This window comes from Emys orbicularis, chromosome 16 (assembly GCF_028017835.1).
Source record: "Emys orbicularis isolate rEmyOrb1 chromosome 16, rEmyOrb1.hap1, whole genome shotgun sequence".
In the NCBI taxonomy this organism is placed as follows: Eukaryota; Metazoa; Chordata; order Testudines; family Emydidae; genus Emys; species Emys orbicularis.
Window position 1 is genome coordinate 25,597,197 of NC_088698.1, and position 16,666 is coordinate 25,613,862.

At 39.4% G+C, this 16,666-nt stretch overlaps 1 protein-coding gene across 1 annotated transcript in view; it reads left to right on the forward strand.

Annotated features, from left to right (window-relative positions):
* Positions 1-15,253, forward strand: part of SBNO1 (strawberry notch homolog 1) — a 43,115-nt gene extending 27,862 nt beyond the window's left edge. Inside the window, exons 18-32 of the mRNA XM_065417646.1 lie at positions 408-578; positions 690-859; positions 2,347-2,478; positions 4,705-4,840; positions 5,592-5,704; positions 5,807-5,878; positions 6,472-6,571; positions 7,357-7,431; positions 7,770-7,916; positions 8,014-8,108; positions 8,362-8,454; positions 9,165-9,302; positions 10,188-10,264; positions 11,136-11,329; positions 13,262-15,253. Of these exons, the coding sequence (XP_065273718.1) occupies positions 408-578; positions 690-859; positions 2,347-2,478; positions 4,705-4,840; positions 5,592-5,704; positions 5,807-5,878; positions 6,472-6,571; positions 7,357-7,431; positions 7,770-7,916; positions 8,014-8,108; positions 8,362-8,454; positions 9,165-9,302; positions 10,188-10,264; positions 11,136-11,329; positions 13,262-13,404 (1,856 nt within the window). The 3' untranslated portion in view covers positions 13,405-15,253. The remainder of the gene's footprint in view (positions 1-407; positions 579-689; positions 860-2,346; positions 2,479-4,704; positions 4,841-5,591; positions 5,705-5,806; positions 5,879-6,471; positions 6,572-7,356; positions 7,432-7,769; positions 7,917-8,013; positions 8,109-8,361; positions 8,455-9,164; positions 9,303-10,187; positions 10,265-11,135; positions 11,330-13,261) is intronic.
* The last annotated feature ends 1,413 nt before the right edge of the window (positions 15,254-16,666 follow it).

Sequence of the window (16,666 nt, forward strand, 5' to 3'; positions counted from 1 at the left end):
AATGTATAATGTGAAGAAGTACACCTCTACCCCGATATAACGCTGTCCTTGGGAGCCAAAAAATCATACTGCGTTATAGGTGAAACCGCGTTATCTGCTTTGATCTGCCGGAGTGCGCCCCCACCCCCGGAGCACTGCTTTACCGCGTTATATCCGAATTCGTGTTATATTGAGGCAGAGGTTTAGGCCCTGAAATTAAATAGCATAAAATGACAGTTTTAGAACTAAGTGGTTTACCTATGATAGCTGTACTTGACATATCTTTTTAAAGTATTTTTTAAACTGCTTTTATGACCTAGAATTTAACTGTAGATATGTAGAATTTGTCATTGTACTTAGGAAAGTTTAATTTTTTTGAAAGTGGGGAAGTGTCTTGACTATTTACTTAATTTTTTCTTTAACTTCAGATCCCTGGTTAATTAGAAAAGACCATAAGAAAAATAAAGACAAGAAAAAGAAGAAAAGTATAGACCCAGATTCCATTCAGAGTGCCTTATTAGCTTCTGGTCTTGGATCAAAACGACCTAGCAGTTTTTCTTCCGTTGCTGTTACCACTGCTTCTAGTACCAATACATCGGGTATGAATGAGTTTTGGAATTATTTAGAGTCTCTCTACTTTTTCCCAACAATTGCAAAACATTTAAAAAAGCTTAACTTCTTAAGGAATTGTTTTTGTCTATAAATTTCAGCTAACAGTAATACTAACAGCAGCTTTGTAACAAGTCAAGATGCTGTTGAAAGAGCCCAGCAGATGAAAAAAGAATTGCTTGATAAACTGGAAAAACTAGCTGAAGACCTTCCTCCTAATACTTTGGATGAACTTATAGATGAACTTGGTGGTCCTGAGAATGTGGCTGAGGTAGGTCCAGTGTGACTATTGCAAGTGAAGAATTTGCTGTTTCCCTCCATTTCACTCAATGTTTACATGTATTTTAGAAATCTGATTGTGATATTACTATTTTTCAAGATGTGTAGTGATGTGAGCTGCATATTAGAGGATTAAACTGATAAGTTCATTAGTCTTGCAGGTCCTTATAACTCCCAACGCTATAGAACGAAATGTAAAGACTGGTGAAGAGAAGGGATCTGAATAGATAAGGACTGAGGAAAAACTCTGATTTTATTTTTCTGTTAAAATAATTGTTAGTAGGAGTTTCCTCATTGGGTGAGAAATGCTGGCTTCTGTCTGTCTTTGTACTGTTTCTTAATTTCCTGACTAGTTAGCTAAAGCTGATATACTGTGTGTAGCAACATATGACTATGCTATTCTCTTTTAACTCCAGGTTTCTCTCCCAAAAATCCAGGCAGGGAGGACTCAGAGTTGAGGACCAGGGAGGGCATGTGTGTAAAGCTTCACATAAGGGGCAACATTTTTACTCACTATCAATAAGAAAATTTCTCCTGTAGACTTACCTGTCTGTCCAGCAGAAACATTCTTTGTTCCCTTAGTTCAGAAGAGACCCTGTTACTTTCAGTGAAGTTCTTTGGAGTTCTAGTTCCTTTCTTCAGTGCTCTTAAATTCCTCCCCTTACAAGCATCATTTCTGTGATGTTCCTAGCAGCTTGACACTGTGCTCCCTGGATCAGCAATCATCCTTCACAGCTTTCCATACTTCCATTTACTAAATATTATGGCTTGTCTACATGAACAATTAGATCACGGCAAGCTGGTGTGTGAATCTACCTTGCACTACTATCCAGTCACAGTCTAGCTGTCCACGGACAACGCACATCAGCAGGGTGTTTTGTTAACATGTTTTGAGCTAGTTCTGTTCAAAGGGGACTAATCCAGATCAAAGCACTCTGTTAACGTGCTTAGTCCTGCCATGAGTGCAGTTGGACTGGACTAGATGACCTCTTGAGGTCCCTTCCAGTCCTGTGATTCTGTGATTCTATGCATCGGGAGGGTGCACACAGACCGTGGCAGGCTATTGCAGAGTAAATTCACACTACAACTTGCTGCTGCCTAATTGTTTGTGTAGACAAGGTCTTAGACTTACGAGTTCCATGACTTAACTGCAGTAACAGTTAAATTCTCTAGTTACTAATGATGCTTCCATTATCAGGCAATAAAAAAACACTAAGATTGGTAACCTCTGCTTTATTGGGTTGCCTTTTTGATTCTCAAGGTTATTCCCAAATAGGAGTATTGTGCACCGCTCAGTATTGCCTCAATCAGGCAGCTTCAGTTATAAAATGTATCTTAGTCTTTGGATACTTGCAGTGAATTGTTTGCTGTCCTCTAAGGATAGTGTGTGAATAAATAGCACTGATGTTTGAAGTAATTTCATGTTCGATCATTTCAGCACCTCTATGATAAGGTTAAAAATATTCCTTTGTTTAAAAGATGACAGGCCGCAAAGGGAGAGTTGTAAGCAATGATGATGGCAGCATATCTTACGAGTCAAGGTCTGAACTTGATGTACCTGTTGAAATTCTAAATATCACAGAAAAGCAGAGATTCATGGATGGAGACAAGGTAAACTACTTCTGTGTAACTTCAAGGAATAATTTTATGTTGGAGAAATTATAGCAGGTCTATCCACAAGCTGTAGGCGCTAGACTATTAAAATGTGCCGTTCCAACCACAGTCTTAATTTCCATTATACTGTGCTGCTAACTGATCCACAGAATCATATACCCATTTTGCTCCTAAAAGCTCTGTCAGATACATGACTTCTATGGAATGCCCTGAAGGTCCAACAGGCTTTTTCAGCTGGGAATGGGAATTTAACCTGTAGCTTTAAGTCTTTTCTGTTTAAAAGGGGAGACTCAAATTCAAGTTGACACATGCTTCGAGGAGCCACGCAGAGTGGGACAAGCCCCCAATTCCGCTCCCCGGCAGGAGCTCGAGGGCTGGATTAAAACATTTGGAGGGCCGGATGTGGCCCCCGGGCCATAGTTTGCCCACCCCTGTTGTAGAAGCTGTGGAGGCCTGAGTGATATAGCTGACCCTCAACTAAACAGGGACACAGTTATCGGACTAGCTGCACCTCTGACCCCTTGCTGAGTTCATTGAGTGCACCCACTTATGTTTCAGGCCTCATGACCTCACCTCTCCTGCGATGGAATCATGCAACTTCTCCGGGTCTTAGACTGGGTTCTGCACTGCAGGACACTGGCTCAACCATACTTACCCCCAACAGATCCGGCTGGGTTCATGTACCTCCAGTTCTTCCCTCTGAGAGCTTCTAACGAGTGCATTAGTGACTCAAAACAGCCTTTTAAAATCAAAGTATTTAACAGTAGGAACAAAACAAGAGAAAAGAGGCTTTAAAACTAAAGTTCCACATGTCTGTCTGTCTTACCTAAAGGCTTACCAGCTTCCTGGAAGCTTAGGAAGGCCTAACTTCTTCAGACCCACAGGTTGGTGTCTGTCCCCCCATGAATAGCTGCCAACTACTGTTTCCACACTAGATTGAGCAACTTTAACTGTTTGTAGGCCTTTTGCAGTGTTGTAGCCATGTTGGCCCCAGGATATGAGAAAGACAAGGTAGTTGAAGCAATATATTTTATTGGACCAACTTCTGTTGATCGAAGGTACAAGCTTTCGAACTACACAGAGTTCTTGAGTTCTGAGGAAAGAACACCCCCAGACCTGAAGAACTCTATGTAGTTCGAAAGCTTGTACCTTCCATCAACCGAAGTAGGTCCAATAAAATATTTTCTTACCTGCCTTGTCACTCTGATAGACCTTTCGGTTCCCAGCCTTTGCAAAACAAGCTGTTAACTTGGCTGTAGCCAAGGAGCTAAGATCTTCCCATTTAATAGCTCAGGCATTGTCTTTTGATTCCCCTCAAAGTGTTTGGCTGGAGGTGTCTCGTATGGAGTCACTGTCTTGCCTTCCTGCTTGTTTTTCCAACAGCCTGCTAGTAAACTAAATCAATATATTCATACAGTAAATGTTCTAATTAATGGTCTTGTACAATATTCATAAGTTAGAGCCTCTCCATATTGCCTATACCCACAGTCCTGTGAGATGCACACAGACCAACTTGAGAAATCATGTTTTCCATCTGAAAGTTTTACACTGACTACTGTTAAAAGTAACTCCTCAGACTACAGAGAGCCTATTTTTTTAGCTTGGTTGTTATCTTACTACCCTCACTAAATTGTTTGAGTGAGTTGTAACTTAACTTTGCTGTTGCAGTTTTGTTACAAGTTGCATGTAAATATTTAAATCTTTTATCCTATTTTATAAATTCTTGAGTATTTTCACCTGAGGATCAAATGCCAAAATGGTTTTGTACTTGGCTATCAAGGTACCCTTATCCAGTGCAGCAGCCTTATAATTCATATTGCTTGTGGTCAGCTGCCACCTTAGTTGCTATAGGAGTTTTTCTCCCTTTCTTTCATGAGGGGCTGGCCTACATCACAGGAGCCTCTCCTCTGCCATGGCAGGACTGGATGCAGATCCCTGCTGTTCTCCAACTGCAAGAGGGAGTTGCTGGGGAAGTAAAGTTGATAACCCCCTTTCCTCTCTCAAGGGCTGTGTGCCTCTGTAGCATTTGTTTAGCCTAAATGCAAGAAGATTAAAGCTGATTCTCCTCCTCCTCCCCCCACCCTCCATGTGACAAGTACCAAAGCTAGTGGTGTAGCTCCAGTCACATAGCAATCGGCAATTCCAAAATCAGCTGTTTTTTCACAGATCTGGAAACTAAGGTTTGGTCTCAAACTCACTGCTAATTTTTCTTCTATGTAAAAGAACATTGCCATCATCTCAGAAGCTGCCAGCTCAGGTATTTCATTACAAGCCGACCGTAGAGCTAAAAATCAGAGGCGGAGAGTGCACATGACTTTGGAGTTACCATGGAGTGCAGATAGAGCAATACAGCAATTTGGTGAGTTAATGTCTGTGTTTTAATTCATCAAGTTCAGAAATAATCTTCTGCACCGGGCATGTCGATGGTTAGTTTTGGTATAATATGGAGTATTCTGTTCGTTAAGTGCTGTGAGTTCTCTCTCTAATTCTAGTGAATAAATATACAGAGATTTGTAAATGCTAGAATTAGTTGTTTTGCATGTTCTGTGCATCTTCATGAAGTAATCAGAAATTTGGAGTGTTTGCGTTTGGTAATGTTCATCTGCACATAGTTTTACAGTAGTATTTACAGCATAATCAACAATTTTCTAAATGTTGTCTTGCTAGTGGAGCAGCAGGGTTGCTAAGTTTAGTTATATTTAAGCTCCACCCCTCTGCCCATCTCATAGTAAGGCCAACTGTCTATGCCCCTCAGTAGAATTTTTACCTGTAGGCATAGTGTAAAAAGCCTAAGGAAAATTGGTAGTATACCTTGTTTCATAGTATGTGCATCCACAAACATTTCTCCTTTGTGCATAGCAGTTACTTGTTTCTCTTTACAGGATTTATCTAAAACTGGTATATAAATAGTATGTTTTTCTGAATTTTTTTAGTCCCTATCACATTGACTCTGCTTAAGAATGTATTAAGACTGTGTGTGGCAAAAGTATCAGTGTCTCCCAATTGCTTGTTTAGGATTCTGGAGGAGACTTCGTTCTACTTTCCCATCAAATGTTCTGTGGAGCTCCTGGTTGGTTTTTGTAACACTTTTCTCACTTTTAAATACACAGGAAGAACTCACAGATCAAACCAAGTTACTGCACCAGAGTATGTGTTCCTAATTTCCGAATTGGCAGGAGAGCAAAGATTTGCATCTATAGTTGCCAAAAGATTAGAGAGCTTGGTAAGACTGTTACATATAGCTCAGTTAAAGCAGTGTACAGAGTTTATTTTTCAGTACAGAGATCTTTTGTATGTTTTAATTACAAAGATATTGTCTTGACAGGGAGCTCTCACTCACGGTGACAGAAGAGCAACAGAAACTCGAGACCTTAGCAGGTTCAACTTTGACAACAAGGTGACATCTTTGGTTTTTTTGTTTTTGTTTTGTTTGTTTTTTAAATAAAAACAGATTGCAACAATACTTATACTAGACAAAATGAAAAGCTACCTGTGCCTGTGGAGGAATCCCCCCCTCATTCTTCTTTTTTGAACTGTTGCATTTTGCTTCTTTGCCTGCTGTTTGGGGCGGGAATGTTGTACTCTGCTTAGAAAGTGCCATGTAAAATTACAGCATATATAGATGACTTAATCTACCAGGTAAAGTTCCATGTTTTAACCCTAAGCAGTGTGCTGTCTTTCAGTCAATATGTTGAGCATCCTGAACCTTGGGAAATGAGCATGTTAAGGAGAAATTAACAGACTGGGCTATTACCATACAATACATTTTGTTAAACTGAGAAATTCATTAGCATTTTCCCATGTTCTTCTTCCATGCTCTAATTTGGTTGTTTGTAATTTGGATTATGAATGGAAAAACTATATTCAGGCAAGGATTAAAAATAGTTCTTTAACCCATGGTGTATATCAGCATGCATAGTATGATTCTGAGGCTTAACCCATATGCAAAATTTTTACAGTACTGTACTTTAATCTTTTTTCTTAATACAGTATGGCAGAAATGCTTTGGAGATAGTTATGAAATCCATTGTGAATTTAGATTCCCCAATGGTGTCCCCACCTGCTGACTATCCTGGAGAATTTTTTAAAGGTAATTGTAATTCACTGTTTTCTAGCCTCTAGTTTTTGGTCATCCTTTTTCAAAAACACTTATTTCTGTTTTTCTAAATGGTAGTGAGTTAGGTTTAAATGTAAAGAATTATTCTTGATATCAAGTGGCTTAATTCTGTTCATATTACCAGTACAATTCTTCTAATTTTGTTTAAATTAACTTGTGAATTTTATGTACTAGTTCATAACCCAAACATGAGATCCATTTCCCCCATGATAAATACAGCTGAATATAATTCCCATAAAAATGTTTAAGGGAACATATATGGTTATTGTATGCATAGGAAAATTTGAAGTTAAATTCTCTTTAAATTCTGTTTTCCTATGGGTACCAATTTCAGGGAATGCTACAATCTTGTCTAGTTATGGCTATTTAACCACAGTACTACCAGCAACTGTTTAAACACCTTGCCTGGTTGTCACCCTTTTTAAAAAGCTTATTTTGCTCTTTGGTTGATCAAAAATGTAGTAATATTGGTATTCTTCTCTACCCATGTTTCGACTGGACCAGAAGCTAAGGCTTTCTATCGTGACTTCCTAGCATATGGATCAGTCACAAATTTATTTATTTATTTATATATATATAAAATGGGTTGTGCAAAGATTTGGAATTGGATTTTTGGGGCAGGAGTGGGGATTATCTGCTGCTCCAGAGGTTACACAAATATTGCTTTCCTAGCTATTTTCATTTTCTTGGCAATGATATGCTTATTCAGAAGACAGGACAAAGGTGGCTTCAGTCCTTGTAACTTTTTCTTCCCCTAGATGTTCGGCAAGGATTAATAGGTGTGGGCCTAATAAATGTAGAAGACCGATCAGGAATTCTGACACTTGATAAAGGTATTGTTTTTGGTATATCTGTCAATGTTGATCACTGATGTATAATTTATTGTCAAATCAGAAATCACTTTTGTGATTATAAAACCACAGACCTGGCAGTGAGATTTGGGGGTAAATGTGGCACCTGAAACTTTTCTTTCATTTATGTCTAGATTTGAAGTTAATCTCTTTAAGAAATGTATGCTTTATTTCAAAACCACATGTTTTGCTTTGATTGTTTGAGAAATTTGATTTTAGTTAATTTTCAAAACATTTGAATTCTAGTTTAGGACTTAACTTGTACCGGAATTCTCTCTCCTAAGCTGTGCACTTTATACATCATATGTGATTCTTTTTAGATTACAACAATATAGGAAAGTTCCTGAATAGAATTCTGGGTATGGAGGTGCATCAGCAGAATGCTTTATTCCAGTATTTCTCAGATACATTAAATGCAGTTATACAAAACGCTAAAAAGAATGGAAGATATGACATGGGTATTTTAGGTAAGTAAATCAAATTTCTTAAATTTTTTTCTGCTCCTTAATCTGCTTCTCTTACACAAATTCTTCTGTTCTTGGTTGTTTTTTTTTTTTTTTTAAGATCTTGGGTCTGGAGATGAGAAGGTCAGAAAGGCAGATACTAAGAAGTTTTTAACTCCAGGATACTCTACCTCTGGACATGTAGAATTATACACAGTAAGTTAATTCCATGTTTCTTCAAACTGCCATAACTTTAGTTGCCCTTGAAAATCCTTAATTTGAAACTTCAGTTCTTAAATTGAGACTTGGCATCCCACTATGGAGGCTTGTAAACCTGTTACTGAAAGAATGAAGTTCCTTGTCTTCTTTTAAAGAGCACTGTTAATTGTTTTGACTTAATTGTTTGTATGTAATCTCAGTAATTGTTCCAAAATGTGTTTAAACATCCTTGTTTTAATGTCTCTTCTAGATCAGTGTAGAAAGAGGTATGTCTTGGGAAGAAGCAACTAAGATTTGGGCTGAGCAAACTGGACCAGATGATGGATTTTATTTATCTTCGCAAGTGAGAATCTACTATTAAAATGTTCTTTTCATATTTCTCAGATGCATTTTTTTAACAGAACAATTTTAGGGCTGCCCCAATAAACTTCACTAACTTGATTTTTCACATTAAATGTGTAAAATGAATATATTCAGAACTTTAAGATTTTAATTTATTTTCAATCCAGTACAATCACTTATTTTTTTATTCAGTTTAGCAAAATGCTTTCCAATTTTTATAAATGAGCACATTCATTTTAAAAATGATTTTGTGGTTTGTGTAACTTTTTTTAATCATCAAGCACTGATGACAAAACACTACTTTTAAGACATTCAGGACAGGTATCAAATGTAACCATACACTTAGTTTTAAGTGGTATTCATCTTAAAATGTGTGTGCTCATGCTACATGCAAGGAAAACAGTGTATAATCTCAGACATTAGGGTGTGGATTATGGTAATCATGACACACCTCTTGGAAGCCAGTGCCCCTCTTTCACCTCATGCCAAACTACCATTAAGGCATGTCATTACTAGACCATAATACACACCCTGTTGTGTCATATTGGTTAATTCTGTACTCTTTTTAGTTGTGGACCAATATGTATATAGAATTAGAATCTGGATAGCCATTCAACACATCATCTACTTCTGTCCACATTTATTGTACGCATAATTATTTAGGAAAGACACTGCCCATGTTTAAACTTACAAAATAATCATTTTTTTCAGATAAGAAATAATAAGAAAACTGCCATCTTAGTAAAGGAAGTGAATCCCAAAAAGAAGCTTTTCTTAGTATACAGACCAAACACTGGAAAACAACTCAAATTGGAAACGTATGCAGACCTGAAAAAGAAATATAAGAAGGTGACCTTTTAAATCAACATTACTTAAAAAGTAGTTTCTTTGTGGTAAAAGACAATGCAGGATTTTTCAAAACCCATGTCTGTCCATACACAGTATGGTGGCAAGTTATAGAAATACTTAACCAATGTTGTTTATGCAGTAAACTTCATCCAGTACAAGCCTATAGTTATCTTTATCCAAAAAGATCTTTAGGGCTCTGCAAGCCTGCCTAAACAAATAGTGTTTTGTATCTGCAAAAACTTACCAAAAGATCAATCCTTCCATTAAGACTTTCCACAACCTAGAAGCAGCTTTCCAAACATCAACTAGGGAGAAGGTTCAACTGCAATTCAACTTACAGAAGATGCTTTATCCCCAACGTGTTTGACCACTAGGTACAATATACTCTAACCATACATGATTCTGAACTTTAGAAAGAGTAGCAGGGAAACAGCCGAAAGTGCTGAAATTAATCCTTTCATTTGTTCCTCAAGATTGTATCAGAGCAACACAATTGCTTTAGTAGCCAATGTTTTCATAGGCAAGTTAAGAACTTACACTATGCTTATATGAATAAGTGAACGAAGTGCACTAAGTGTGACGATGTCTTTGAGCTTGTCACTTTATAAACGAGGTTCTTGGATCTACACATCTCAATCAGTGAGATTCTACTATACCTAAACCTTTATTGACATCCTTAGCAGGATTTCCACTTTTAGCATGGATGAACCAAAATGCTTGCCGAGCAATATAACTTGGATTGTTCATATTTAGTACTAAAAACAAAACCATAGGCGTATCAGTGTTATCTGTTGCCCCATTGCTACAAGCAAAATACGGTGTGCTGTTCTGTAGTTTTCAGAAGCCACGTTTATATTTTAATACAACTTTTAAATGGCTTTTCAGGTACCTTCTGAAGATGCTCTACCACATTGGCTAGAGCAGTACAATTCATCGGCAGATACCTGTACCCATGCTTATTGGTTAGTATTTATATGTATATAAACAGGTTTTCTACCAAGGTGTTTGACTAAAGCTGTTACTTTATCACTTGGACCAGGAGTCTGCTGTTTAATTTATCAACTTTTCATCCATATCTTCATAAAAATTCCAAGAGCCAATATTGGTCACTTCATGTAATTTCTGAAGGAGTCTCAAAGTCAACAATCCAAGTGGTAATCTGCAACTTCTTACCTTACAAGAGAGAGATGAAACCATGAACTTGTTTTCAGACTTCAATTTTTAGTTCAGAGTGGGCATAATGAAGAACTTTTGTAATAACCCAGAGGGACTAAAAGTATCTCATGCTTTGGTAAACATATTGATCTGTTGAGATGTATTGGATATAACTAACTTGAAAAAATGTAAACTCAGTAACTTTAGCTAGATTCAGAGTTTAGATGGTTGAACTAAAGAACATTAGTTTTAATGCTGATTCTCCTAGCAGTATGCTGTTATAAACCCTCAACATCTGGTGCCTTGACTTCTCAGTGCTAACCACTGATGAAGAATGTCTGTGTGTTAGTACCCGAACAGCTGAATTTGTTTACAGAGCACTTACCCTCTTGCTATTTCTAATGGACATTATTGGTCAGAGCCTCAGCTGGTGTAAATTAGTGTAGCTCTATTTACTTTAATGCAGCTATGTCAGTTTACGCCTGCTGAGGATCTAGCCCGAGATGTACTTTAAAAGCCATTTTGTGAGGTAGCTTTATCCATGTCCCCATCTCACTATCCAGCTTGACTATCTTGACTTTCTCATCCTTTAGTGTTTACTTACACAAGTACAGATCATTTGAATTGAAAAATACTCTCCCTTTTTCTTTAATGTGTTAAACTCTCTTCCTCCTCCAGGAGAGGCAATTGTAAGAAAGCAAGCCTCGGATTAGTTTGTGAAGTGGGCCTCCGCTGTCGAACTTACTTCGTCTTGTGTGGTTCAGTACTAAGTGTCTGGACAAAAGTGGAAGGAGTTCTAGCCTCTGTGAGTGGTACAAATGTGAAAATGCAAATAGTTCGGCTAAGGGCAGAGGATGGACAGAGGATTGTAGGTAAGCAAGTTTGTCCGTTATTTTACCTCGTCTCTGCTGGACCACATAGCAGTCAGTTAGACTCAGTGTATAGACTGAAGAGTTATCTTCTGAGTTTGTGTAGGAGGTATACAGGTACACATAGAGAGTAGGCCTTTGTGCCTTACTGTAAGTAAGTATTTTGACTTCTGTATTATGAGTTGTTTGCATGAGGTTAAGGGGGAGGAACTATTCCAAACCAGCCTTCTGTGAAAACTTCCACCGACTAGAGCTGAAGAGCAAAAAAAAAAAAAAAATGTAGTGGGTGTGAATCACTTCAGGCTAAGCAGCAGGCGCACTGTCGTAAAGGTAAGGGTCGTTGCACCCCTACACTACTGGACCAAAGTGTTGCACTTTCCCCCTCCTGTTTATCACCTGATGCATATTTCCCAACAAAGGCAAGATCCACCTCTGCCCCAATACACCTGTGGTTCTCTCTGCCACCCAAGTCTTTTCCACCCAGCTATCTTTAAAACCAGAGTCACTCAACTTTTCAGCCTTGAAGAGGGGTGGCAAACCCTTAATTCAACCACTAAAATACTCACTTCTGCAGTGTTTGTGGGCTATTGAAGCCATGGCCAAAAAGTATGCGTGGAGAACGTAGGCCTTAGCACAGAGGTGAGCAAACTTTTGGCCTGAGGACGACATCTGGGTATGGGAATTGTATGGCAGGCCATGGATGTCATTGAAATTGGAGGTGCGGGCTCTGGGGTGGGGCCAGGGATAAGGGGTTTGGGGTGCAGGAGGGAGCTGCAGGCTGGGGGTGGAGCAGAGGGGTTGGGAGTATGGAAGGGGGCTATGGGCTGAGGCAGGATGTTGAGGTGTGGGAGGGGGTACGGGCTCTGGGCTGGAGGTGCAGGTTCCAGAGTGGAGCCAGAAATGAGTTCAGTGTGTGGGAGGGGATTCTGGGCAGGGGGTTGGGGTGTAGGGGGTGAGGGCTCCAGCTGGGGGTGCAGGCTCTGGGGTGGGGCTGTGGATTAGGGGCTTGGGGTGCAGGAGGGTGCTCTAGGCTGGGATTGAGGGTTCGGAGGGCAGGAGGGGGATCAGGGCTGGGGCAGGGGGTTGGGGCGTGGGAGGGAGATGAGGGGTGCAGGCCCTGGGCGGTGCTTACCTCAAGCAGCTCCCAGTAGCAGCAGCATGTCCTCCTCTCCGGCTCCTACATGGAGGTGCAGTCAGATGACTCTGCGCGCTGCCCCATCCGCAGTCCGCCCCTGCAGCCCCCTTTGGCCACAGTTCACGGCCAATGGGAGCTGCAGGGGCGGCGCTTTGGGCAGGGGCAGTGTGTGGAGCCCCCTGGCTGCCCTTGCATGTAGGAGCTGGAGGGGAGACATGCTGCTGCTTCTGGGAGCCGCACAGAGCGACGGCATGAGCAGGGCAAGCCCCCGACCCGCTCCCCGGTGGGAGCTTCAAAGCCGGATTAAAAGGTCTGATGAGCCAGACACGGGCCGTAGTTTGCCCACCCCTGCCTTAGCAGCTTAACTCAAATGTCCCTAAACTCAGTGAAGAGGTTTAAACTGGGGTTTTTTTTCTCTTCATTCCTGAACTTCTGTGGTTTTGTCATCTTCTATTCAACCAGGAGAGTGAATAAATAGCCAATTGCTGCCTTGTGCATCATTTAGTTGAAGGTACAGCAAGAGTAGTTGAAGCTGTACTTCCCTAAAGACAACTTGCATTTTTTCTCTGCTAGTCTGTGACTGAAGGATCAGATGACTTCTGAATGTACTACTTTTAGTTGGGAATAGAATCTGTTGTAGCGCTCAATAAATTCTTAAAGCCCTTGACATAAAAAGATTTAATTTTCTATGCAAAAGCTACTGCTGACATTTAAGGAACTTGGAACCATTGGCCTAAGTTCTTAAGCATACAAACATTTTATACATTTATGAAGTACAACTGACTTGTTGCTAATTACAGGTTTGCTCATTCCTGCAAATTGTGTATCGCCCCTTGTAAACCTCCTGTCAACATCAGACCAGTCTCAACAGCTTGCAGTACAACAGCAGCAGATATGGCAGCAACATCACCCACAGAGCATCACCAACTTCAACAATGCATAAGAGGACAGACTACAGATGTTGACTTTGGTGTTTGAGAAAAGGCTGTAAAAGCATATCACTTGCATAAAAATCAGGGACAGATTCCAAAGAAATATTTTTTCAGTTCAGTTGTGTGCTCTCAGAAGTACTTTGGGAATAAAGAGGTACATAAAGGATGGTAGAACTGAAAGCCAGCAGTTGCTTATGGTGGTGCATCTGTCTATGCTCTCTGTAGAGCTTCCTGTTTGCTTTTACTTTTGGCCTTTTAAGCCACAAACCACAAATTTTGTTCGAAAATGCTTGAAAATTCCCAAACAGGCTTTATTTTTATCTTGTCATACAGTGCTCAGGGTTTAACGCAGTACATCAATGCCATTGCTGTGGGAGATAACCTCGAATGCATGTATTGAGTATATATAGAAAATATATATTGGGTTTTTTCTCTTCAACTTGTAAGTTTATATAAGCATGAAAACTAGAGATTGCACATCATGCATTCATTCAGGTTCCTTCCCAGTTTCTGTTTGACAGTGCATGTCTTTGGAAACAGGCATGAACGGGATAAACACCCCAGTCAAGAATTCCGAGAGAAACAATCTTAGTTGTACAGCATTGGTTATTGCATTTTTATAGTGTTTATACCCAAGTATTGCATTTTTTTCTGGTTCTCTCCTGGAGGTTATATATTTGAGTCTGCAACATGTTTTTTGTGATAAGCATCTTAAATTAAAAAGTTACTTCATTTTAATGTATTAATGGTATTCCTAATGTGTAATGCAAAGATGGCTAAAAGCCTTTCCTTTAAAATTAAAATATTTCCTTAATCCGAGGTGACTATGGAAACTAAGTGCAAATTCACTTCCACCTCACATACAATCTTATATTTTTTACTTCATTAATGTAATTTAATTTTGTCACTTGTAAGATGAAACCTTACTTGAGCTGTAAATTAGACAATGGGAAACTCTTGAGGGTTCCGCTATATGTGCTGTTTCTGTTACCCAGTAACTTGAATACTGTTTAATATGTTGTAAGACATTGTAGAGTTTATCTGGAGCTGTTTAAAAGAAATTGTAATGTACAAATGTGAATAGTCACTTATCTATAATATGGGTAAGTTTTGTTTTGCCTATAATAGTAGATGTTTATAAGAAAGTGAAGGACAATGTTTGTCATTTCTTGCTTGCACAGGTTGCACTATTGAAAAATTGAGATTGTATAAACCTGTCCAAAAAACTGCAAGATACCAAAATCTTGTAGATGTCAAATAAAACGTTATTGTACTAACAAAACTGGAGTCTTGTTTAGGCAATCACTGTATTCCAAAAAATTAACAAGTCTAGTTTGGCATTCAACAAGACTTGAATGGTCCAACCTACTTAAGCTAGTCTTCTGTTGTATGGTCCATATCAGTCTTTAAGTTGAACTAGTTAGTATCTGAGACAAGGGATAAACTCTATACTGAACTTCAGTATATATTTTACAAGTAAAGATAGTGCTGTAAGTACAGTAAAGATAAGGGTAAATGGTTGACCTGATTGCGACTTAGTGCTGTGATCCATTGTAGTGCCTGCTTCATTTCCTTAAACACTTACTCAGTGGACCAGATTCTGATGTCTCAGTGATGTAAATTTGGGATAACTATGGAACTGAGATCAGAAATTGATCTAATAACCTTAGATTTAACGCCGTTAGGTAAATGATCAGTGTGAAGTCCCGTTATTGCACTAGTATTAGCACATGCAGCACTAATACAGGAAGAACTCATGAATTTGGGGGAAAATGTGTGTGTGCAGGAAGTTCCATGTTTTATTCAGCCAGCAATTGAACAAACTGAAATGCATTTTGAAATAAAGATTTGTAACTACAATTGATGTGTCTGAGGCTAATGCTGGCAGCAGCTAAACTGCGAGAAAGTATTTCTAACCCAGGTACTAGTGGGTGCAGTTCTATTTCTATCTGTGAAATTGCAAGACAGCATTGACCTGACCTCACCCCCCTCCCCCCCCATACTTTGTTCTAGTGGGGGCAAGGAGTTATTTGACTGCTGCAACGTCATCAGCAGATGCTGGTGATCCAGGCAGGCTGGACATTGTGGACCATAAAAGTAGCAGGAGTGGTGTGAGTTGCATGCTCATCATTGCCTTGTTAGTGGGTGCATTCAACATCCTAATAAAGGTGAAATATACTTTATTTCATTCATTCTGAGGAGAGGCTGCTTACTCTCAACCCTAAAATCGTTGTGTTGAACAAAACATCTTCAATGTGTTCCTGGGTTGGAAACCTGAATGCTCTATCTGCAATGCAAGTGCAGAGCCTGGTCAAGAAACTTCCCCAAAAATGCAATTTTCCATTTTCCAATCAGTTCTGTTTGTTTCAAGACAGAAATACTTTTAATGGGCTGAAACAATCAAACCAGTAACTATACACACTTTCCTCTGCCACAAAGCTATTCCGTCCTCTCCCCCCTCCCCCCCTCCTTAAGTTGCAGATGCACAAGAGCTGTTTCCATACTGCTATATCCTTGTTTTTGCGACCCAGATACTTTTCTAGCCTTATGCCATTGATTTCCTGATGCAACCTGCTAATGAATCTAGACCCCAGCTCCAGAGGGAGTATCCCAATAGGCTGTTATAAACTTCTGTTTTAACAAAGGTCTTGTCTTCAATCTCTTGCTCCCTATGTAAACAACTCAGGCAATCTTGATTTTTATGTGCATGCACCCTGGGACGACATGGCATGTTTGTCCCATGGGTAGCCTTAGTGCTATTCACGTTGCATATAAGAAGTATTAACGCTTTTTTTGCAGTGATTAATTTGTATTGTTTTTACCTTTAGATGCTGGAAGTGTTAACACCTAATGCTAGAAGCTCATGGGAGGAGTGGCCTAGGAGTGTAGGGATAAGTAGAATGGCATGGGAAATAGATCAGTCATCGAGAAAGGAGGAGGGAAGACCTAACGCAACTACAAAGGTGGGGTGGATATCCTATCACAGCACCTCTAGCAAATTCAGGCGTCAAGAAGTGGAGGGGGCAGTAAGGGACCCAGATCACATAATGTAAGCTAAAAGGGAGGCAAGACCCTACTTATCACTTGATCCCTATTTTTGTCACTTACAAAAATCATTGTTCCACTTAAGAACATGTGTAGAACTAAAGCTGGATATAGATGTCATTTATAAGAATCATTGTTCAGTCTCATTTTTCACCCACCATTCTAATAATGCATGAGTCCCAGAGGCATGCTATATAAAATGACTGTGTAGGAGCATACGATTAAGGT